At 27.5% G+C, this 26,188-nt stretch overlaps 1 protein-coding gene across 1 annotated transcript; it reads right to left on the reverse strand.

The window, feature by feature from the left end:
• Positions 1-686: 686 nt before the first annotated feature.
• On the reverse strand, positions 687-25,849 carry LOC107164021 (uncharacterized). The gene is made up of 4 exons (XM_015511688.2): positions 25,616-25,849; positions 24,928-25,184; positions 14,364-14,527; positions 687-998 (listed from the first exon to the last, which is right to left on the reverse strand). Exons 2-4 carry the CDS (start codon positions 25,156-25,158, stop codon positions 839-841), a joined length of 555 nt encoding a protein of 184 aa, XP_015367174.1. The 5' UTR covers positions 25,159-25,184; positions 25,616-25,849; the 3' UTR covers positions 687-838.
• Positions 25,850-26,188: the final 339 nt, after the last annotated feature.

Raw genomic sequence — 26,188 nt, forward strand, 5'->3', positions numbered from 1 at the left:
TTTATCCCACAATAAAAAAATAATTATTTTTTCCTCTGAAGTTCTCAAAAAATATATATTTATATTTGTGCAACATCTAATCAAACAATATTTTATAAGATATTATTAATGATAATATTATATGGTGCCATGTCCACTATAATGATAACAATAACAATAACAAAATATAGTAATAATTACTCTGTTAATTACAACAAGACGTAGATATATAAAGTATACGATCAATTCAAAGCTGAGCACTAACTAATTAGAGGTATAGTTATTTTTATGGTAACTTTATAACTTAGTCAGTAAGAATAACTATTTAGTAATTTTCTCGCAACATTTTGGAGTATAATACATTGAACTATAAATAAATGCGTTAAAAATAAAAATATTTTTTTCAGTACCTATACAGCAAATTATATACTAAAATTTGGGTTAATTTCTTATATAAATTTTTTTTCTACATTTGAAGCACTTATAATATCAGATTAAAGGCACATAATTGTATGTAGTTTAGATAGTCATATCAACTAATTTCAAATTTACATTCATTGAAAACTTTTTTAAAAAAGTGTAAGGTATTATTAAATCTAATTTTATTGATTTTAAAATGATTAACTAAGTATTAACTTTATTTTGTTTGAAAAAAATTACTAACTCGCCCAGCTTTGCTAATAACACATAAATACATAATACACAACTTGACTATTAAATTGTTTAATAACAATAACAGCAATATTAATAAAAATAATAGTAATAATAATAATAGTAAGAATACACGTATTTGGCACATAATTTACAGGCTCGCATCGAATTGACAAAAACCAAATGGATGCAGAATGACGAGTCCGGGTCACATAAACGAAGTGAATAATTTAAACATTTGTCTTGTGTTGAATCTGCATTTTTTATACTCTAAATGACAAGCATTCACGTCCTTTTTACTCCGTCCCAAGTCCATGGCCTTTCGGAATATGTTCTTTGCCATATTTTCGCCGAAGTGTTCGGTTGGGCTAGAAAATTAACAAAACACATAATATTACTATTTGATCTGAAAAGTAAGAGACAAGACTTGCAAACAATTGTCATCATCGGTCTCTTATGAATTATAAAAGGTCGAAGTGGAATAGAAAAATTAAAAAAATTCCATCTTCGTATGTATAATACTATATAAAAAGAAATACGTCATGTATATATTATATTCTTATTAACCAATATCATATCATATGTTATATGTCTACATGTTAGTCACTTACAATTGTATCATAGTATTATAAAATTATTTTCTAATCTTAGTCATTTTGAAATAGACATATTTCAATTTCAATATCTACCAACATTTGTATTATATAACTAGGTATATACTATATAGTATATACATATATATTGTATATATTAATTATAAAAGTATAGTAAAGTTTTATAGTTCATTCTATCAGATTTTGTGTCTATAACCATTAAAACAACCAATAATATCTATACTAAATAAGCACATCCAAAACTTGAACACCCAAACTCAAAATATTACAAAGTTTTGAAAACAAAAAATGTTTGAAGATTAATACAAAGGTAATATTATAAAGGAATTAGAGTTTTTATGTATTTGAAATAAATAATAATGACATAAAAGTGAAAAAATATAATTAAAAATGTAAAATAATCGTTTTTAAATAAAATTCAAAACCAATTAATATACTTTCATAAATCTTACGGGATAACTAGATTATTTAGTATGATTGACGAAAAATTGATGCTTTCGAAAAATAAATATACAAAATAATTAATATTCGTGTATTGCGTTACTGAGGAGTGCATCGGCTTTCCGCTATTTCTTTTAGACGCAGTTATACACACACTAACGACGCACACGTTCACATGACAAGGCACATATAAATTGCCTATATTGAACTCTTTAATAACGGTAAGTATCAATTACCTTTAAGAGTCTTCTTTAAAACTGGACTCTAAGTAACATTTTACATGAATTCTTATACGGCAATTAAACTTATCGCTGTATTGATTTTAAATAATCGTTAGTATTAGCACGGCGGGATTCTGAACACACTCACAAAAGCAAAACAAATTCAAAAACACTGTATTTTCTTTATAAAAAAAAATACATAGTTTCATTAAAAATAATGGGGAAAAACGTCATGAGACACATATAAATTCCACGTTGATATAGTAAGCTATAAATAAGGTAAAAATAAACATATGATTATTAAATTGTATATTTGATCTAAGGAACATAATATTATTATATTATGATAATATTGTTTTGACATTTTTTTAAATTATTTTTGAAAAGGGACTTTTTAGCCCCTAAAACAGGCGTGTCGAACACGCGGCCTCAGCGCACCGGCGGCTACCAATATAAATGAACAAAAACATAAAAACATAATAAAAAATAATAAAATATTAATGCCGTGTCACATCTATCTTAGATTCTTAGAGAATGGTTTATTTGGTATACCTATACATTATTATACCATATTATCTTCTGATAAACCGAAATCGAATGAGAATTTTTTTTATTGTTAAATTTTTATGTACGGCCCGCATAGTAACTTTTCAATATATTTGGCCACTTGATACTTTGAGTTTGACATGTCGGCCCTAAAATAACGTTACAAACCACTGTGGCGCCGTAGTGTGTCGGTGATTGTCAACTTGTATTGCACCGGCGCGATTGAAGCGCTTACGCCTCGTTTGTACATACAATCGTAAGTGGTTATTATCGAGGTTATTATTAATTCAATTCGTGGTAAAATTGTTTAAATAATTATTATATTTTGGTTATTATACGTTTCGATTGGATTTCTTCTGAACACTATTTATCAACGTTACTTGGATAATATTATGCACGAAAGTAATAATTACGAGTGAGAGCCAAGAGGTCACAAAAAGTTTTCGGTCCACGACGCCTCACAGGGAATATGATAAATAACCAGGGCTGTGAATTAATATACATTTTTTATTTTATTTTTTATTACTTTTTTAGAGGAACTGAATTCAATCAAATAATATCGAATATTCGTAATTATATTTTGCATATTTTTGTGCTATTGAGAATCCTAATGTAATTGCATACTTTCTTTAAATATTCCAACTTAAGCATAATTTTTATATTTTCTTATAATAAAAATTATAATTGTTTGTAAAATTTTTATAATGATAGTATCTTCTTAATTTAAGTTTTGGTTGAACAAAGATTTTTTATATAAGCAATTCATTAATATATTTTATAAGTTATATTATATTTAATAATACATTGCATAGGTGGGAATTTAGTGCAATTTAGTGAGGAGACTAAGTAAAGGACACATACTTCAATACCACACACTAAATTTTTTTTAAATTATTCATTTATTCATTTATACCTACATTATAATTTATCAATATTATTTATTTAAGCTTCGTTTGATAGAAATAATTGCAGGAATTTATTTTTTATAAACATTGTCTACTTTAAAAAAAAAAAAACATTGGCTTTCATATTCATTTTTTTTCTGATTATAATATAGAAAATATACTAACGAGTTTCTACAGAATAGGTATACGTAATTTATTCTTATATCAAAATTATTGTGTTTTAGTGACTTCAAACTTTATACTCAATTGTTTTTTTCAAAATTCAACATTTACCTAGAAAATAATAAAAATTGACCATTTAGGAATACATTATTATTTATTTATATAAACATTGATCTCATTATACTTGCATATTACTATATTAGTGTGCACATTCGTATTATATTTATAAATTATAAATAGTTCCTTCTATGGTAGAACTTTTTGAAGGTTTCTATTATATTCTTTCTTGGTCAGAAATGTATCATTTAAAATAAACAACTCAACTTTAGTAAGTTAACCCCCGCCTCAAGTATAACATTTGACACGGGACACGGGCCCCACTCGAGTGTTTCTACATACTTTGGGAGTGATGGGAGGGAGACTGACGTCATTTTTGACACTCTATTCCATGATATACGAAATGCCCTCCCTTGAGGTTTTTTCTTATGACATAGCTTTAAATCTCGGTGAATTCCACCCTAAATGGCAGCTTCTAATAAATAAAAACTACAGACTTGACATATATAATACATACATCACACATTTTGACAGTATTGCGAACAACAGGGTTTAAGGTGCTTAGCTCTCGAGTTTGAAAACTTTGCCTTTAATCGTGCAGTCTTTAACATGAACAAATTCTTAACTTTTAAAAACACTCAATGTTTATAATACTACATGAAATTGGTCGATTATAGTTAAAAGCACTTTATGATTATAAATCTAAGCTAAGATTTAAAAATTCTAACTTTTCACTATTTAAATTTTCACTTTTCACCCTTTTATTCGAATATTTAAATCTCTACTTTAAATGCATTTCAAGAAGATATTTTTTTTTATCAATTATAACTCATATTATGATTATGACTATTAGAATATATTGAAAATAAATTTAACGTTAATAGTTTTTAAAAAAATATGCAGTATGCAATCATTGTTAATTAAGATGACTTTAAAATCAATAATAATAATAATAATAATAGTTGATGAAAAACTACCTAATTACTTATGTAGAAAGTAATTATATAAAATACTTTCACGGATAATGCAGCAGTTATCAGTATCGTATTTCGATTTTGATACATAACAATTATATATCGTACCTACTGCTGCCATAAAACGGCTTGTATATTCTACCAAATTAAATGCTCTAATAATATATTATATTATATATTAAACAAATCACAAATGAGCAATGATCATACATTTTATAGACTGAATATGTGTTTAAAAATGAAAGGTATTTCTTGCCATACCATTAAATGGATAAAGATTTAATTAATTTTTTATACAAAACCTTTTTTCGAAAATTATATCAATAAACGGATTGTATAACATTTTAAAACTGCGGGACATTGCAGATGGTATTATTGTAGTGTAGTAATTATTCATTTTCAATAAATTTGTGTTTGTGAACTATGAAAATGTACGTGAAATTTGTTTGTAAATTAATACATAAGAAATTTATTTAGGGATCAATAAAAAAACAAAAATAAATCACATTGGCCAAAAATACGTTCATACAAGATCTCGGCAAAACGGCTTTCTAATATTATCCATTAAAGGATGACGTACGTCACTTCCAGTTTGTCGTGTTTAACTGTAAAGTTATGTAAAAGTGTTTTCTAACACATTATTTGCCTGTCGAAAATAAATCTTAAAAGAATTTATGTTAATACATCTCGTTATGATACATATTAAATCTTTTATGTTTTTTTTTTTTTTTTTTTGTTGTTGAAATCAATTCGGTTACACAATATTACATTTATATTCGGCATTGTTTTTCTTAAAAAACTCCGGAATACACATAATAATAATATAATCCGGTATGTTTTCATAATTACGTACAATAATACATTTTACTTCCTGTTTTATTGAAACATCTGTAACGTCTTAAGAATTTTAAAACAACAACAAACTATAATTTATTTTATTTTTAAATATTGTTCTCAAAGAAATTACATTTTTATACGAATTAAAAGACAAACTGAATTACATTTATTTAAAATTACAGATTTAGCCTGTACACAGATACATGTTTTTACATGATAGTCATTATCTACACTACCAATCTAATAAACTTAAAATACTTAATGATTATATTTTATAATAAACCGTATTTTTTATTCTATTCTAGGTGATTCTGCAGATTTCTCAGTTCGTGTGGGTAAATGATAATTTTCAAAAAAAAATACTCTCCTTAGAACAACTAAATAAATAGTTATCGACAGTAATTATATTTATGTCATATAGTTTTGAATACTTATGTAATTAAACCAAACTATTATAACGATGTGCTATATAATACCATGAACTGAATATGTGTTTTATAAAACAATTCTTCTCAATAGACAAAAGGCTCCCACTGCCCTTTTCATTGGGTTAGTGTGGTGCCTCTGATTTTATAGTAAAAAATATCGCCTGCGCCTCATTTGTCAGCGTCGAAATTTCATTTTTAAATTTTTTAAACATCTTTATTGTGCGAACAATGACACGATCTGCTTGCGAATGAATACCTACCTACCCAACTGTTCGTACACGCATTACGCAGACGCACGTGCAGATAATCTCTCGAAATACCACTGGATCGCCGATCGCGATGAACGTAACATTGCATTAGGTATAATGTGTCCAATACAATAATAGATAATATATTATGTAATAATTACTTCCGGAGATTTGCGTCCGGCCAGATTTCCAAGACACATTCAATTTTAAGGTTGGAATTATTTTTGCTTTCCGTTTCATTTTCATTCGTGACACTGATACGCATCAATAAATGTATCATATTATTATACAACATACATTTATATTATTGTACAATAATGTAACAATATATAACAATTGATCAGAATCGAGGAAGCAAAATCAAAAAGCGAGGAAAAAAATATAAGAAGATGTTATTAACAAAAATACAATGAAATTACTATTTTTATGTTTTTATGTCCGACAACTGCGTTTTAACACGACCTTCTTGAAGTTGTACTTACATAATTGATTAGTATAATAATTCAGATGGGTGATAATTGTTGTTGTTACAAAACTTAGGGTCGCATTGCTATTATATGCATACTTATACTTGTCAATGCCTGTTCTCGAGACGTAAAAAAATGCTTATGCATTTTTACCACGGAAAATGTGACATGTTTTTGGTAATTGCGTGGATTAGTGCTTTTGAACTAACGTTTTTGGTGTGCGAGCAAAATCTAGATGGAGAATGCGTCATATATAATGCTTTCACTTATTCTATGTTACAATATATTAATATAATGCCTGAAATGTCAGTACAAATTATGCAATCGAATAGGTATGTAGAATTTGTAAATAAAAACTCACATCTTGGGTGGTTACAATATCCCTTTCCTACTCCAACACACACACACACACACACACACACACACACACACACACACACACACACACACACACACACACACACACACACACACACACACACACACACACATAACATCACTAGTTGCAACATTCATTATTTAAGGGACCTAATTAAGTACCATATCACTATATTTTATAATGTGAAAAAAGAATGATCCACAACCAGCCTATAAGAACAGATACTTAAATGCACATTTTCCATACTTTCCTATATAGAATATTCCGTTTAATATCAGAAAAAAATTGCATATTATAAAATTAAGTTGCGATCAACTTATACATAAATACGATATAATATAATTATATACAATATAATTATATGGAAATGTATAAATAATTTAATAATTACATAATTCAATTTGAAATTATAAAATCGAAAAAAAAAGGCGGATAAGTCGTGGATGTCGCTCTGCTGTACAGTAGGTTACCAGTGGGTTACTGTAATGGATGGAATTAAATTTGAATCTAATGATATTATATCATTGTATACGAAAAACGATTCTGAGCTAAGACGGTTTATCTGTCTAGAAAATATTATAAATTATTAAAAATTTTCAAATCTTAGATTTAAAAAGAAAATTTTTTATGAATTTCTAGTTTAAAATAATTTGCGAATTTTCGTGATTTTCATGATTTTTACATATGTTGTGAAAATTCAAACTTTGAATGCTTGTAAAAAAATATTGTGTTAATATATTTATTTTATTTCTCACCTGCTATTGTAAAAATATGTTAGGAGTCATGTATTAAATTTTCAAATCTTAGATATAAAAGGAAAATATTTTATAAATTTCTAGCTTAAAAATTTTCGTGATTTTTACATAATATGTTGCAAAACTCAAACTTCGAATGCATATAAAAAAAAATTGTGACTATGTATTTCTTTTATTTTTCAACTGCTATTGTAAAAATATGTTAGCCGCCTTGTACTAAATTTTCAAATCTTAAAATTAAAAAGAAAAACTTTTATGAATTTCTATCTAAGATAATTTGAACATTCCTGTAATTTTTACGTATTTAGTCAAAATTTGCAAAATCGTGCCTACGTATTTTCAGTATTTTTCAACTGCTATTGTAACAATATGTTAAGAGCCTTGTATTAAATTTTCAAGCTTTTCTGCCTAACAAATAAATTTTTATCGATATTAATTTTTAAAAAACTAATAATGATCGAAAATTTGAAATGCCTATGAATAGTTTAACTTAAGTCGAAATTTTTTGAAAATTGCATAGTGGATAGAATATACTTATATAAACATTTGGTGAAAATTTCATGTATCTATGGCCATTTGTTTTAAAGTTACATCAAAAACCAAAATCGATTTTGTCGAAAAATGAGTGTGCGTAAATTTTCCCGTTTTTCCCTTAATTTTTAGTTTGTTTTTTTTCGATTATTTAGAAAAGTATTAAGATTTTTTTACTCTTGACCCCCCAAAGTACCAACGAGATTCACTTTCTGATCGAACGAGGTACTGAAGTCAAAAATCGAAGCATTTTTACTGCTCCAAAACGTGATGACAGACACGAAAAAAAAATAAAAAAAAACACAACACAACATGGTAAAATCAATACATTCATCGCTCCGCTCAGAATCTAAAATTACCGATACGAAACTACTTACAATGTTGTCGTGTATTCTAAGTTCAATGAAACTTTCATTATGAAAGGTTAAATTATTCTTACAGCAAAACGTCAAGACCTTATTGGAACATAAAGTTATATCATTACGTGTGCTATGTGTATAGACTATGAATGCGCGTGTAACGATCTTTTAATAGACGCCGAGCACTGTAAACATTTATTTCCAGTTAACACCATATTATGGCAAATTATATAAGTATCAAAACATAGTCGCTCTCTAACACATAATCGCGCCATATTGTTGAGGTCACGATTAAAAAAATTATAATATACATAAGAATTTAAAAAAGTAACAAATGTATCGAAAATAAAAACGAATGCTCTTTTACTGAGATTTACGCCTTTATACGAGATTTATTAATATTAAGAGTTAATAAATAGGATGATTATTACTTAAGAAAATCACTTATTGAATGTAATTTAATTGTTATTTTACTTTTTACTACACCAACCTTATAACTTTACGTTCTCAGGAAAAACTTAAAAGAATCAACTGACAAAACGTATAATGTCCAAAAAATTGGGAAATAAAAGCAAAAATTCATAAATAAGACACTATTAATTACTTTAGGAAGTGCAAAGCTCTAAAAAGAAGTAGGACGTGCCTAGTCACAGATTATAGTCGATTGCAATTTGCAAAGCGCAAGGAAAAATAAGAACTGACATTAAGAAACGTATTTGTATCGAATTAGATTAGAGTTTTCCTGTTTACTTTCTGAAGAAATATTTTAATAAATAATGTCCAAAGCCCAACAATTATCAGCTACTAATCAATATGTAAAATTATAACATGGAATAATAAATTACATTAAATTATTTTAAGTTTTAAATATAGTGTCAAATATTATTTTTGGTAGGATTGATATTTGGCCAAAATGGAAAAGTTATTTTAAAGAGAAAACATTAAATTAGGGTTTTTAGTCCATACTAACAAGTCAGACCAAACTTTGAGTGAAATGTTATGTTTTTATATTAAAAAATATATACATATAGACACTGTAGTATTTTATTTTTCACGCTTTGCATTCGTGAATTGTTTAATGGTTTACTGGAAATCTAAAAACCTTTAGGTATATGGAATCTACAGCACAGTTTCGCTCTTTCTCTCTGTCTCTCTCTCTCTCACTCACTCTCTCTCTCTCATCGTTTGAATTCAAACTCATGACCCCTACCCTCAAGAGTCGGGTCGAAACGTAGCCGGACCCTAATCCCTACTATTCACCCCCAACATATATCTGGACACTGCAGCCCACGATAAATCATCATTATTATTATGCGGAAGTTTGCACACGATAAAACGCGTATTGGGATTGATGCCACGAAAACCCCACTATAACTATTTTGAATTTCACGATTCAATTATGATAATATCTTCGGCCCTGTATGATGGTATTTTGACGCGTATATTTGATTTATTATCAATTTTGTTTCAAACGTCGCTATGTTGTACCCACTTGAGTATAATTTTGTATTCAAGTGGATAAATATGCCATAAACAGTGATTTGTATATTGATAGCGAGAGGTGAGAGTATTGGCTGCAATGAAAAATTTCGTCAAGTTTTATATTGTTACTTTGTTTTTGCGTTTAATACATATTAAAGGTACAACAATATATTTTTCCATTTTAAATCATACTTTAAAAACCAATAGAAAATATAGAAAATCAAATTATAGTGGTACATTATACAGCGTATACATATTATAATTTATATGTAGGTAAGTATATAATATGGTATACATTTTTACACTATTATACTAAAATAAATATATAATAAATTATATTATAATCACGTTTGTTAATTCAAAATTGTTCGTTATAATTATGTAAGTTTATAAAGTTATTAAGCGTGGGCTCACAGTTTTGCAATTAGGATAAGTGTTGTAGTTAAATACTTATAAATTTAAATTTATCCAAAAAGATCACTAAAATATTTTGTCTTTTTTTAAATATGAAAATACCGTGAGTATTTTTATATATCAATTTAAATATCTAAAAATTTTGTAATTTTTAAACATACAAACTATATTAGAATAGATCTAAAACTAAATTGAAGACATATTGAACACATAAAAATAAACTGTATAATGTATACATTTTCATTCTATTACTAGATTTAAAGTTCTGTTAAAATAACGTCTATTAAGACTAGAAAAAATAGCCTAATCCAAATTTGAAAAATTTAAATAATATCATTTTCAGTTTATATTTATATAAATGTATGCCTAGACTCAAAATAAAGCCATTTTAATAGTTTTAAAAAAGTATTTGTTAATTTTATTTTGCGTGTGAACAATAATACTATCATTTGAACTTTTAAAAATTAAAATTTCAAATGGTTTTTTTTTTAATCAATTTATATTATTAATATTTAGACACCCTATAGTTTTATCAAGCTGATTCGTCCCTAGAATAAAACTTATTTTGCCTCCATCCAATCTTAATCATTGGCCTGTTGAAACCCCTTAAAACATAGACAATATACTAGTAAAATATAACAAAAATACATCAATAATTAAGCAACTTCCATAAACACGTGCAATATGATTGCACAAATATGTACCAACTAAGATGGTGAAGACGTAAGGTGGAAACGTCTCGGAGCAGATCGTGAAAATCTCATGTGCGCTCCAAATCGATGCGTTACCATATAAATGGTTGAAAGTGTGTGTCTCCCAAAAAGATATGTAACCATGACCGATAAATGCCAGATTATTATGTCACTACAACTTCAGACCATTTAGATGATATAAAAAGTCCTGCTTAAATATTTTGTGTTCAATAACTATAAACGGCACTATATTTGTTTATATTATTATGAATTATTATTACATAATAAATATATAAATATATAATAAATATCTAAGCACCACCATTGATGACAAATACTATATACTTCCATTTCATTTGAGTTCTTAGATTATCTAAATTAACATCGCAGATTCCAAGGGAATTAAATAGACATAGAATATTATGATACGATGATTTTTTAATTTTTTCTTATTATTATTAAATTTATTTTATTGATAGTATTATTGTAAATAAATATATTGAACCTACATAGTTTTAGAGTATTTCATATTTGATCCTCAGAATTAGAATATTTAATCACATGTTTCTTTCAAAATCTCCACTCGATTTTATAACCACTAGATACCTAACCATTTTATGATCGATTGCTATTTATATGCATATCTTAAACCTGCACAATTATCAATACAGTCATATACCTATATCATACAAATTTTACCCTATGGTATAGCTAAGACCTACAATCAAGTTTCATTTCACAAAATGTTGGATTAAATTAGTTCAAAACCCCAATCAATATAAATTGAAATGTCAAGATCAGTGACTTTTTTTTGGTATAGGTATATCATGGGAATAAAAACGTGTGAAGAATATCGATCACATTTTGGCATTTTAATGTTTGAAATAATTTTGATTCAAAAATGATTACATTTACTATCGGAGAAAAACATTGTGTTAAAACGAAAACAACGTTAATTTGTACTAATAACAACATAGGTACCTACTACCTACCCTATGGTCGTTACTTTATGTAGTGGTAATAAAAATATAAATGAAGTCTAATTATTTTTATAAATTAGACGTTTTTATACTTGCAATTCCGACTCGGGACTTTCCTTTTTTTGTAATAAATTAACACAGACTTTTTTACTGTTTGTGCTCGATTTTTTTCCCTTTTTATTTTACGGTTGTTTGCCTCTTATTCTTTGTTTTTATGTATAAATATATTATTATGACGTGTACACTCTTCAAGGCTAACATAACGCGTACCTATTGCAGCTCATTACAAACTCAAAATGCCTAAAACTTACAATGGAGCAGCATAAATTTTAATTTTAAATCGAATGGACTGAAAAAATCCAAATTACGTATTTTTATTATAGTATTATTTTAATACGATCCAATTTAATAAATAATTGGGTTAGTAGGAAAAATATATACATGAAACCGACAATCAGAATACGTAATTCGAAAATGTATTTTAACTACTACTTTTAACTACTATGATAAATTATTATTAACCGCACGAACTCATTTTTACCTTGATCCAGGTGGTTCATTGGATAAAACGCACTGAACAACAAACATAGTAAGTATTACAATATAACTAATTATAATTTATAATAATTCTGTATATTTCATGCAATTTGATGGATTATGCCTGAATATATTATATCTATACATCCTATAATCATCCAATAAATCAAATATCGGAAATCGCAATAACTCTCAGCTTTACCGGTTTATCGTTAGACGTGGTTTTCCGAGAGGATTACGATTAGGGACATCCGCAATATGACGACCTATGACCTAACCGAAAGTTCGATAAACAACAATTATTTATCTCGTTTGGATAACACCATTACGGTTTGACGTTTGTATGGGGAGAAGGGGTTAGACGGATTATACAATACTGTCACTTAGTCCTTCTTATCAGTCTAATTGTAGTTGCATATAACGAATAAAACGGACAGTTCAAACGGCATTCAACCATTTAGTGTAGGTACTAAGTGGTTTATAAAAGTCATAACTCTGTAATATGTTTATAATTTTTGCTGTGTCATTGTCCAAATACAGAACTAAGTCCCCTTCTCTCCTCCTAAACAAATATTGTATTTCGTGCAAAGATTTTTTTTTTATTATTTACACCATATAGATGATTATTATTTATTTCCTGATATGAGTACTGAGTTGGTAAACACTTAATATAATATACCAATACAATATTACACTTCACGATAATATTACTTATGTAACTATAAAGTTGATGATAAATTATTTGTACCTATTTTACTTAATATCTCATTTTATAAATTAAGAATTTAAATGTTCCATAAATGAGGGTAAATATATTTATATAATATAATATATTTTATCGAACAATCGAGAGGTCATTGACATTAGATTTTATTTAATAAATACTTATATATAGTTTTAATTCATATATTATTTTTCAAAAGAGAATTTTTTATAAATTCCACAAATATCCGAATGACTTTCGTTGCCATCGACGCCTACAAAGTTTTATTTAAAATTTTTTTTTTGCTCACACACCGTCGTGCACAGATAGTGCAATAATGTATCCTCGGACCCAATCTATTTCGTCTGAAACCCATCTTCCGTTCTCACCGAAACAGTCAAATTAAAAAATATAGTACTAAAATAATATTTTATACCTATTACCTATGTGTTATCGCTCAAAATAGCTGATGACTTATTTCATATGCTAATATATACCTACGACAACATTTTGTAACTAGTTTTTAAAACTTTTCAATAAATTTCAAATTACAATTTTTAACATTATGTTAACTGATATTGAATTACAGTTTAATCAACAAATATGTAAGTATAATTATTATGTATCATATACTATTATACTATATAAGCATGCTACTTTTAAAATAAAATCCATTTTATTTTAGTTTTTTATTCAATAATAATAACTGTTTTTGTATTTTTACTAATTATTTCAATTTTTGTTCTTTCTATTATAATGTTAACACATCTTAAAATGTTGCTACATATTTTCAAAAAGTGATCATCTACAAGATGTAAATAATAAAAAAAAAACCATGACACACTTAATATCTGCTTTATTACATTCAGCAATTCAGCATATCAATATATTTATTATTACTAGGTATCGAGAGATGTGTTATGAACTTATGATTAATATAATTTGCGTTTTGGATTATAATATTATATTACGTACTGTTGCAAGCACTATCGAGAACTTACCTGAGCAGTTTGAGCAGATTGGTCTCCACTTGGTTGAGTTGATTTTCAGGTGTAGCCGCAATTTGACATATCATTTTCCTCGCACACGTCGACCTGTCTTGCCTGAGAATTTCGTCGAATTTGTAGAAATCGTACAATGACTCTTCGACATACGCATTAACGTGCTGCAAAACGAAAAGATCCAAAATTATATTAATTGATCATTATTATTATAAAACACGATTTCGGTCGACAGTTATTGTAGCCGTTGTAGGTAATAACGAAAATAATTATGTTTATTATAATCGTATTATAAAAGGTAGGCCATTAACAAGTTAAAAAATTAATATTTTAAAACTTTTATCTGACCTATAGGTAGTTAAATTAATTTCATAATTTTAACTTATATATAGGTATGTATTTAAAATATCCATCAAAATAATGTATAAGTATCTGACTTATTCTAAGAATAATTCATTAACTTAAAATTATGTTTATACACAGCTATCTGCATATTTATATCTCAGCTAAAACCAATTAATTAATTATTTTTTGTTTAATCTTGGAAAATATATTTTTTATTTGAATTTAAATAAGAATACAAATAAACAAATTTAAAATCTACTTAAAATGTCTTTCAGATATATTTTGAAAAATTATTATATGTATAAACAATAATGCTTAGGAAGTATAATATTAATATTTTGATTAAAATTGAAAATATGAGTTGTAATATTAGTTTTTAATGTAATAAATAGGTAATATCATAATAATTTATGATTATCAACTATATATTAATAATATTTAGATTACTTCTATTAAAATTAATTTCAATTAATCAATATAACTATCATTATATTATACGACATAAAGTATACCTGTGTTATAAACATATAAAGTATTATCATATTAGAACAATCGATGATAAAATGAAAATATAGAAATTCAAGATATTTCTATAATTAGTCGTAAATAAGATTTTTCTAGAATTTTAAAATTTAGATAAATAAAAATCCAATAAAATATCGTTTCAAACACTAGGTACCTTACGGCAATAGGTATTTAAATAAAACTAAATTCTCGAGGACTTTTCAGCAGGGCCCGATATTATAGTCATCACATGACAAATCTAGTTTATATGCGAAGGATATAGATATTGTTACGCGGACGTAACGCACCGGTTAAAACAAATGAGATAAATGTAAAATTATAATGAGATAAAAAATGATTAAGATTTTTTTTAATGATCATCGTAGTCACACTTTGTGTAAAATATAATAATAATAACACATACGTAAGACCACCGCGGTATAACAAGGTACACTTGTTTTAATTATAATAATTACGTTACATACGTGTACCTATTCACGTATACACAGCGTACGAAAGTTTTTCCATGCCAACGGGTCATAATATTGAATATATTATGCATAGTAATTATTACCAATATAATACATCACAAATCGTCGAATTTCGTATTATCGTTTAGTATAACGCGTAACAACTAATCGTGGTTATGAATCACGTTTTCTACGAATAGTATAATAATTAATAATATAGTGTACTATATATATCATGTATACGCACAACACATCGTAATGGGTATCAGGTGAGCACTAGGTATCATACAATTGCGTTATTTGCGTTTGATTTACGTCATCTGGGGTCTACATAAGTTTCAATAAAATAAATTCGATAAAATATTATCGATACCGAATGACAGAAATTCGTATCGAAGTTTAAGTCCAATACGGGTCGGTAATATCATCGGTATACTACAAAGGTAACTTATTTAACACTCAATATTGAACCGATACATTATAATTTCTTCCTCGAAAATCGTGTACATTTTAATATTAGTTAGGTATACGCAGTGTGTGTGGCATAAGACAGGATGGTCGTAGGCATATTATTTTAAAAAAAAAAAAAAAATAAGAAACAGAACTTATTTTCTTACACTGTTCCGCATAACCGTCGTTGCTAATAAAAACTAATTTATCACCATGATGGTAATTATTTCGTGATTGTTGTTATTATTAAATTAATTAATAGCTAATATAAGAGTACTAGAATTTTGCAATTTCAATCCATCGAGAGTTTTTTTGGACAAAAATCGACAATAAATTCTAGTGGAGCTGATCGAAAACTGAACATGGTTCAAATACTTTATATGCCTATATCTACATATTAATATATTATACGGAGATAGATACGGTTGTTGAAATGGAATTACAGAAAAAGAAATCGTATTTGAAAAACGGTAAACAAAAAAGACGTTGGTCGTCGACAGGATAATCCGAATAGGTTTAACGTATCACCGACTAAATAAATAATTCAAAGGACACGTTCAGGATTGAATCGAAGCGAATGTGCCATAAGATAAGTTACAAGATCCAATACCGGTCATAAGTCAGTGAGTTTTTCACATACATATATGAATAAGTGCATTCCGTATTTTACTGAACAACCTTTTGCGGGGATACCTTTAACCACCCTAAATCGAACCTTTCTATTAAATGTACTTAAAAAATATTGTTAATGTGACAATTAACAATATTTCCAATACAAGTTATTTTATTTTCGTATACACGTTGAGTGAGCAACTAACGGTACCATAAATATATTATATTATTATTTTAGGCTTCTTCCTTTATCAATTGATCGCTGAAATTCTAACGGATGACAAACTTAAATACAAAGCGTACAAAAACATTCCAACATTGTACACGTTGACTTAAATGTTCCAATAATTACCTTTATAAAAGATATCTTGCATAGATTTCAACTTTAAGATAATATAAATAAGTATACTAATGAATATCATATCCTCGTGTATTGAACGATTTTGATTTTTAAACTAACAAGTAGTCGATAGTATTAGACTTAAAAATTGATCATACTATCTACTATCGATAGCTTTTCTTAGCAATCAATTTTTTAAGATAAATTATTCACCAGCGATCAATATTGATTCTGTTATTGTATATACATCAGATAAAACTAACCCACTATAATTATTCTAAAATATTTAAATGTTATTGCACTCATTTGTTCACAGCAATTTACAATGCAACCTCTTTTTGTTGTGTCCAAACAGTATCGCCGCCTGATGTTGCCTTAAAAATAAAAATATACGAGTTTAATTGAAAATAAAACTTTACCTTCATAATGTTTTATGCATCGATAGATTCGCAAAATAACGTGATAGTCATTAATAACGTGACGACATCATCCGACGTACGACCTACCTAACTGTTCGGCAAGGTGTGTGGACGTGTGGTACATCTACAATCAACGCCAATCGATTCAGAATAATGAGGGTGTTACAGCAGTATTCTCACAAGGCAATCCTTGGCACCCTTGAGATTTCCCTGCACGTTTTATGTACCTGACTATCTACATTTATATACTATACAGGGAATTTCATTTACATGACTACACTATGAAAATTATAGCATGATTGTAAAATAAATGGCAATTTTTGTGTTTAGAAAATCAAAATTGGTTTTAATTAAGACTACATTTTTACTAAAACATATATTTTTTATACTAACATTTTTTTAAACATATTATATCCATTGTCAAATTGAAAGTTTTTTTTTATTGACAAGCTTTAAGTTCGTGCTACATCTATAATTATATAGTGTTTAATGCGTACAATTAATCTATTTAATTTTTTTCAATAAACAATATTCGCATCATATCAACATTTTAATAAAAATTTTCTGCTCCTAAACATTGAACTGAAATATACGTTGTCATAAAATATAATATATATTTCACCCTGTACGTCTTTTCCATAGACTATACCTATTAGCCTACGTGATATGATTTAGTTTATGTAGGTACTCTACACTTATTGAACTGTACAATGACGTGTCTTGACACTAAAAACTGTCGTTATGATTAATATTGAGTTTGAAAATCTTGAAAAGTACTTATACAGGTATTGAAGTGAACGAAAGTGAATTTTAACATGAATAATGATAAAAACGTACGATTTACCTACCTATACATCATGAAATTACTATCACATATTCACATGTATTCAAAGTGCAAATTATAATTAATAATAAAATCTTAAATTTTTTTCGTAGGTACAACAATAAATTCCTAGTAGTGTTATTTTCATCAAGATATTCGATAAAAACTGCAAACGTGTGCCTATTTTAGGTTCTCGTCTGAACTGTGAATATAACATTAAATTTTGAGTCTCTCAATGATTTTCTATCATACAATAAAATTCAAAATGATTTTATTGAACAATATAATCAATAAATAAATTAGTTTCAGACTTTTCTACGCCTATGATTTAACCAGTATGATTTCATGAGTATAATTATGGTTAATATTCCACATAGCTACACTTTCCAAAACGCAGTTTAACGATTCATGAATTATAAAAATAAAAATGAAAATTTATTGAAAATACTTATTAGTTTTTTATTATTTTTGCGTTTCAAAAACATTGAACAATTTGGAATAACATTTTATAAGTATTTTTTTTTTTTTTTTTAGTGAAATGTAAATTCCTGTATCATAAAGTTTTTAATTTCAATTTCATATCTTAATTTTTAATGTACATAACTACTTGTTCGATTTCAGTTTGAAATGTTATTTGATAATCGAATAAAGGACTTATTACATTCTTATTAATTTGAATCGTGTAATATATGTTAGATACACCATCTACCTATTTAAAAGTGGTGCAAAGAAAATAAATGTAAGAACTTGAAAAATGCTATTAACAATCCTTATAAGTACATATTGATATATATATAACGTTTTCTAATACATAAAACAAATACTTCAATATGACGTCATAAATCAATAGAAAGCAATACAAATACATTCCTTGTAGTTTAAAACTAATAATTAAATTGAACAAATCACCTTTTAGTTTATAGGGATAGGTATTTATTAACCCTTCATAGGGTATAATTAAAATGTCGACTCTAAAATTAATGAATAATATTTATTTTTAACCATTTGAATTAAGAAAAAATATCATATTTTTAAAACTCTACAGCAAAACCACAAAAATAGTGGTAGTTATTATTTTTACCTCTGCTTATGTAGAAAAATCTATTGAGATCAAAGTATATTATTTAGTTTGGGACTTGAATTTTTTTTATAAAGTTCATTGAATATTTAAGGTAAGATGCAATCAAATTTCACTAAGGAACAAATTAAAGTACAACATTTTGTTTTGTTAATGGTATAAGTATATTTGGAATTGTTCGTAATATTTTAAGGAAAAGGTAAATTTGTAAATTAGTTAGCGCATTACTTTTGTTTTTTATTATTTTTATAGACATAATAATGGTAGTAAATATCGAGTTTTCCAAAATTTTATCGAAAAGCAAAGAAACTAATTAGGTACCTGAATAGGTATTATTATATTAGGTAACTAGTGACTTAATATATTTTTATTAAATAATATACATTGCACACTGATTAATTTAGTGAACGTTTTACATTGTTTCTCTGTGTATAAAATATGGTCTAATAATTGCCGTGGATTTGAATATTTAAATTAAACAACTTTGAAAAATATCTTGAGGCATTGTACAATAATTTAAACAATAAAATTATGCAAAAATAATAGTGTCATAATTTTTTGTTTTCTCTTTTTTCTTACTGGCAAACAGATAATTAAATTGTAAATTTTAATAATGATTTTAGTCGACCCAACCATATTATATTGGAACAATTATCTATTCATCATTCATCGTTAATAATTTAATTATAATTAGACATTAATTTAGTAAATAATTATTTGATAGGTATTCAAAATGATGTTATTTTAACTAATAATTAATATATTATAATATTAAACAATTTAATCTTCTTTCATTTTATATGTTAATGAGTTTTTTCCCAAAAAAAAAAAGTTTTTTAGCATATTAACCATATTTTGATGTTTTTAATTGTATATTTTATGGATTTCAGTAAAATAAATCCCTGTCATCTTATAGTTAATGTAATCATATACTTCTGTCCATTCAGCACAATTCAAAGTTGAATTGCCTAAAAATGTTTTTAAATATTTTTGATGTTATATTTCATTAAATTAAATCATACTCTATTATAATATAAATGGTATGTAAAAAATGTAAGCTATACGTATCTAATTATTATTAATATAGTCTTGAAGTTTGAAAAAACAAACAATTTTAATATCTACGATCTACCTACCTACCTACCCACCTACCTATTAGTATTTCATTTCAACTATTTTAAACTAACGCAAATTATACGTATCGAAGTGTACGCAGCATATATTATAAAAATTATTATAATATTTAATAGCACAAGATATTATTATTACATTGATAATTCGTCTCGTTTTGATTTTTAATTTGATTTTTTCATAAACAATAATTATATAGTGTAGCGAGCTATCTGCAATGAAAACACATTGAGGCGACTATCTAAAAATTGTTTCGATTTTGTGATTCCGACCATCACAGTGCCATGTTTGTAACATAAAAAATAATTATTTTTAGAAAAAAACGTCAAAATATAATTAATTTCATCAAATATTATATCAATATTAATTAACTATTAGTTTTCGATCGCATGCACACGTCGCGTGCACGCTTACACATAACACTATACTATTACTTGGTACTTATTAAACGAAAAATACACATATAATTCAAATAGTAACAAATATATATGTCACACATATGTTTGATATAATACATATACCTATTTATAGTGATGTAATTATGTAACTTACAGACAATTTCACAATTTTAACCTAGTCATGAGTATATCTAACAAGTAATGAAATCAAAAGTCAAAATATTTTTTTTATTAATATTACTTTTCAATATATCAGCTAACTAATAATAAATATTTTTTTTACAATATAAAATTGGCCCATTTTTCATTGTATTACAACATTTTTCATTTTTTCATTTTAACGTTGACAATGTTTAAAGTTTAGTCGTCGTCGACCTTGAAATTCAAAAACCGTATTTACTAACCAAAAATAAGTTTAAGAATATTTAATTTTTTTCTATTTTCACTAACTAACTCTAACATAAAATAAGATAAAAATATATTATACAATTTAAACATATGATGGTATTTAATTTTTATATTTGTCATGCAATCGATGTCATCTACTCGTGTTTTTATATAAAATATAATGTTCTGTGACATTCAAGACGTGGTGAATCTATGCTAGAATTTATTACTACGCACATAACGTTAGATCTACTCGTACCTATATAATCGTAGTTTCATGAATAACAATTGGTATATTATGTACCTATACCTGGGTATATACCACATATACCTACTATTTATGTACAATATATTCATTAAAAACTCATGAAACCTCATACATAATATAGATATGGATAGGCCACGATTATGTTGAATATATTTGAGGCCGTGTTCCCACTGGAGGGTAAGGCAATTGAGGCTCTTTGATCATAGCTTTTATATTGATAGTCGAAAATTGATGTAGATGTATATGCTATTTTACCTCAATTGTACCTCTTAATTACCGCTGATAAGACCGTTACGTCCTATCCATATCTTTATTATCTATGTGAAACCTCCACATGTGCTAATGATAATGTTCCAACAATACATATCAGAGGCTAAGGTTAGTCATGTTAATTAAAGAGTTATAATTTGTTTCGTTGAGTAGTATATATATGTGTGTGTGTGTGTGCATTCATATATAATAATGGTGTGTATACGTTGATTAGAAAACTATAAGAACAATAATTGAGGGAGTTTGCTCCGACTAATTATCGCATATTGTTGGTGAGAGATTTGATAGATGTGAAATGTACCTAACTATATAGACCATTTCAGGTCATCGATTTGTAAACACTAAATAATTTATAAGCGACTGAAACCAAAAAAAAAAAAAGCACTGCGATCTCACCACTACATGTTTACACATTGTACATAACAAATGCCAACAATGGCCAATAAGCATAATATGAACATTGAACATAATACAGATTATCTGCATTATTATCGTGAAGATGAAACAGAACAACGAATATCGATTCAAAATTCAAACATATAAATAATTGTAAGAACCTATTACCTATTTAAAGAAACTATGCTATGTAAGTTGGTAATGTCCATTTAACTAGCTCGTAAGTACAAGTAAAATTGTCTTTCAAGCAATAGCTTTAAAAATCGAAAGCACTGCGTGCATCATGTAACTATTTAAAATCATTGGATATGCACTATTTTTAGACCCTCTACTAATCATTGTTCCTCGACCAAATGATTTGAATTCAATAAATGCCTAAATTATTACCTATAATGTTATGAATATATTATGAAGTTTTTATTTTTTATATGCGTATATAATTTATTGGTATAGGTATGGGCGAAAAGACATATAACATAATATTGTTGTTCATATACATTTATACAACCAAAACTGATAAATTTTTAGGTGTTTATATTGATTAGTTTATTATTACAAAAGAAAAAACACTGCTCACCACGCCTAAAAAATTGCTTATCCTACGGTCCTTAAAACACTTTTTCAAAATGAATATTTTTAGTTTAAACTGCCAGACCGATCTCTTTTTTAACAGTACGTGTGCTATGTCCAAATATAACTCATCAATAAAAAGGGTCTTAAGTTTTCAAGATCTAAAACTATTTTTTGACTCTCTATAGGTGTATAAGCCACAGACAAAAAATAAAATAATTTTCACGTGCTTATCCTTTGTGGTTCTCCTACAGACGCTCATCATTGGTAGGTTAAATATTTTATATTTTTCATGTACAACTGTACAAGCTATACGCACGAGATCATAAGAGTCTCATTAAAAAACCCTACTGCACTCGTCTCGTCCTATACTCTAATCTTTACTGCCGTTGGTACGTTCAATTCTCGTTTTACGTCATATTATTTAGATTTTGTATGCTGTGTTTGAGTGAGTGTTAGACTGTAATTGTCCAATAGTTGTCTCCTGGGGTCGCACATTATTATTTAAACTTTATTAATCGTATTATTGCCAAAATTTTTTTTTTAATTATTTTATAATATTATTGCTCATCGTCAATGGTAATGATATGAAAATAAAATAAAAAATACTGTCGGTTACAGGTCGGCACCACGTCATTTCACGAAGAAGAACATTATTGCAATCAGCGCAGTATTATTTAAATCTATCATGATTCAAATAATAGAACAATTTATTCGTATATACTATATGAGGTGTAAAACCGACAGATCTTATAACTGTGTGGTAAGGTTATCGATAAAAGGACTAAAATAGTACTATTACTATTATTATGCTCTACAGACCTACAGTCGTGACGATACGGCCGTTTCTTTAACTCAGGGGTGAAATTAATGGTTAGGTTAGGTGGTTGCTATTTAAGTTTTTATTTATTATTATTATTATTTCTCTTTTTTTTTTTTAACGACCAGTGGACGTCCGATATATTGTGATAATTTTAATTTGTATGCACATAAAAAAAACATAGTTCTTACTTATACCTATCATGATCTGATTTATAAAATGTTAAAAACTTATTTCTTTATCCCTAAGTTTAGATGATTATATTATTGTCAGGAAAACTTTAAGTAATAAAAAAAAAAAATGTTCAATATATATTATGATAACAATATTGAAAAATAATTGGTCTCCGGACGAATACGATTTCATTTTAATGATCGCACATCGACTTTTAGTACAATAAGAGTTACAGTGTCATAGGTACTGTGGGCCCAAACCTAATAATGATGCACAGTTGTTATTTGTAAAATTACAGTGAAACGTTTTTATTTTTACTATGAACCATAAAGAAGTATAGATAGGTAAAGTATAATATATTCAAAAAAAAATAATTTAATTCATAAAAGGAAAATTGCATCGATCATCACAAATGATTACGCGTGGTAGTACAAACACCAATATACATAAATAAACTTAAAATTAAAAGAGCAACTCAACATCCATTATTGTACCTACACTCAAGCCCGGAAAGATAAAAAATTTTCAAACCGCTAAAATCCGGTTGTTGTATAGATTTCACCATTAATGTTTGGATTTAGTATTTATAAAAGAAGAAATAAAGTCTGAACGATTTGCCACCACATAAACAACATTGAACTGTTTAGATTTGCTTGTTTTTAACTCTAAATTATACTCAACTGTATTGGTCTTGACTGAAATGCGACCTCCAATATACGATATTCGCTTGACAAACTCGAAGGATAATAATTTATTACACTTACACAAATTGTATTTATTTTCAATTTCGATTAATGGAGAAATTAAATTATAGTTCCAACTATATCACCTCCCGCCACGGTCGACGCAGAAAATATTTCACGTGTCAATAATTAATTCATATTTGTACTATATATTTAGAGATTAAAAAAAATTATTCGATACGCAAGGATCTCCGAAATTCAATAGTATCGCCGATAAATAGAATACATATTTATTTTTTTTTTTATGTTTACTACCCATTTCAAATCAATATGTACCATCGCGATATACCGTATTTGATCGATGTTAATGTATAAAAAATGTGGGCTAACGACTCCGTGCGGGTCGAAGCATTTATTCGCACTCACCTCGTCGGGTAAAGATCTCTTCCAGAGCCCCAAAAGCTTTCCAGCCATGGCTGCTGGCTTGGCGGGCTTGCCAGACGACGAAATCTTGTGCCAGTCTTGTGCGAGCTTGTGCATCATCCACATGCCGGCCAGCCCCATTGCAGCCAGCAAAGCCAGCCTGATGAAGTGTATGTGCGCCTTAACGGCGGCGCCCATCACCAGCACTAAGAATCCGATTATCGCGAATCTCATATTGGCAATCGCTTTGTAGGTATTTACTGAAACAGAAAATTTGTATTACCACCGCGCTCGTCTTAATATAATAACTTTATAGGTATTAAAAAGTCGTTGGTCACTGAACGTTATTTCATCTATATAATTAATGTAAGTATGTAATCAAAAATATTTTTTTAAGTGATTTGAAGAATTCATTACAATTTTTTTTTTTCAAAATATTATACTATTTAACTATTCGAATAGCTGTAAAATCTATTTTAATTTTATCATCTAAACAAGCAGAATATATTTGTCTGATTTAATCATATCTAAATCAAACCCGAACCAGTATAGTTATATTTTAGTCAAAAAAATTTAAAATTAAAATTAACAAATAAATATATTGATCAACATATTATATCTAAAACAATGATCGGACGCACACAGACGGTAAATATTACGAATATACGAATATAGATAGGTAAGTACTCACGGTAAGTAGAAAACTCAGCACAAAAATACGTATACTGGCTACGGTGTTACTCGTTGATTGCGGAGGACAAAATCCGAAAAACAGAGTTGAAAAAATGTCGATAAAATATTTGAATACGACCGTGTTCAGTAAAATAATTTGAGGAATTGTTTATTTTTTTTTTTAGCTGGATGTATCGTGAGAACACTAGTTGGATTCTTCGACGGTCGAGAACGGATTGACTGTGTGAGATAGTCGGGACTTCCTGACGACGACGTTGCTGGTCGGGTTTAGCCGCCGCCTCCAGGGTAGGAGTTGGTGGCGACAGCGGTAAAAACTTCCGGTTTGCTGAGACGCGTTACGAAATGACTTTCATTTCGCCCGGACTTTCCGGACAACTGTTGCGGAGCATACCTATACACTTACATTAATGCGATATGCGCCTATATATGTAACGTATATATCTAACACGTGGATTCATATTCTCCGTATGACTATAAGCTAAAGGTAAATTATATTGTCGTAATATTCGTCGTGCGTCTCCGTCGGCGGAAACCGGTTTTATATTTTGTTCTAAGCGCACTATATTAAAAA

The sequence above is a fragment of the Diuraphis noxia genome, unplaced genomic scaffold (assembly GCF_037042655.1).
Source record: "Diuraphis noxia isolate RWA-SAM2 unplaced genomic scaffold, SU_Dnox_SAM2 contig0001, whole genome shotgun sequence".
Classification (NCBI taxonomy): domain Eukaryota; kingdom Metazoa; phylum Arthropoda; class Insecta; order Hemiptera; family Aphididae; genus Diuraphis; species Diuraphis noxia.

Bases quoted from the DNA above. Each gene is read 5' to 3' on its own strand.
- LOC107164021 (XM_015511688.2), bottom strand. From the start codon at position 25,158: ATGAGATTCGCGATAATCGGATTCTTAGTGCTGGTGATGGGCGCCGCC. The intron at 14,528-24,927 runs GTGAGTGCGAAT...TTCGTTTTGCAG, and splicing joins AGAGATCTTTACCCGACGAG to CACGTTAATGCGTATGTCGA. The intron at 999-14,363 runs GTAAGTTCTCGA...TTAATTTTCTAG, and splicing joins AATCTGCTCAAACTGCTCAG to CCCAACCGAACACTTCGGCG.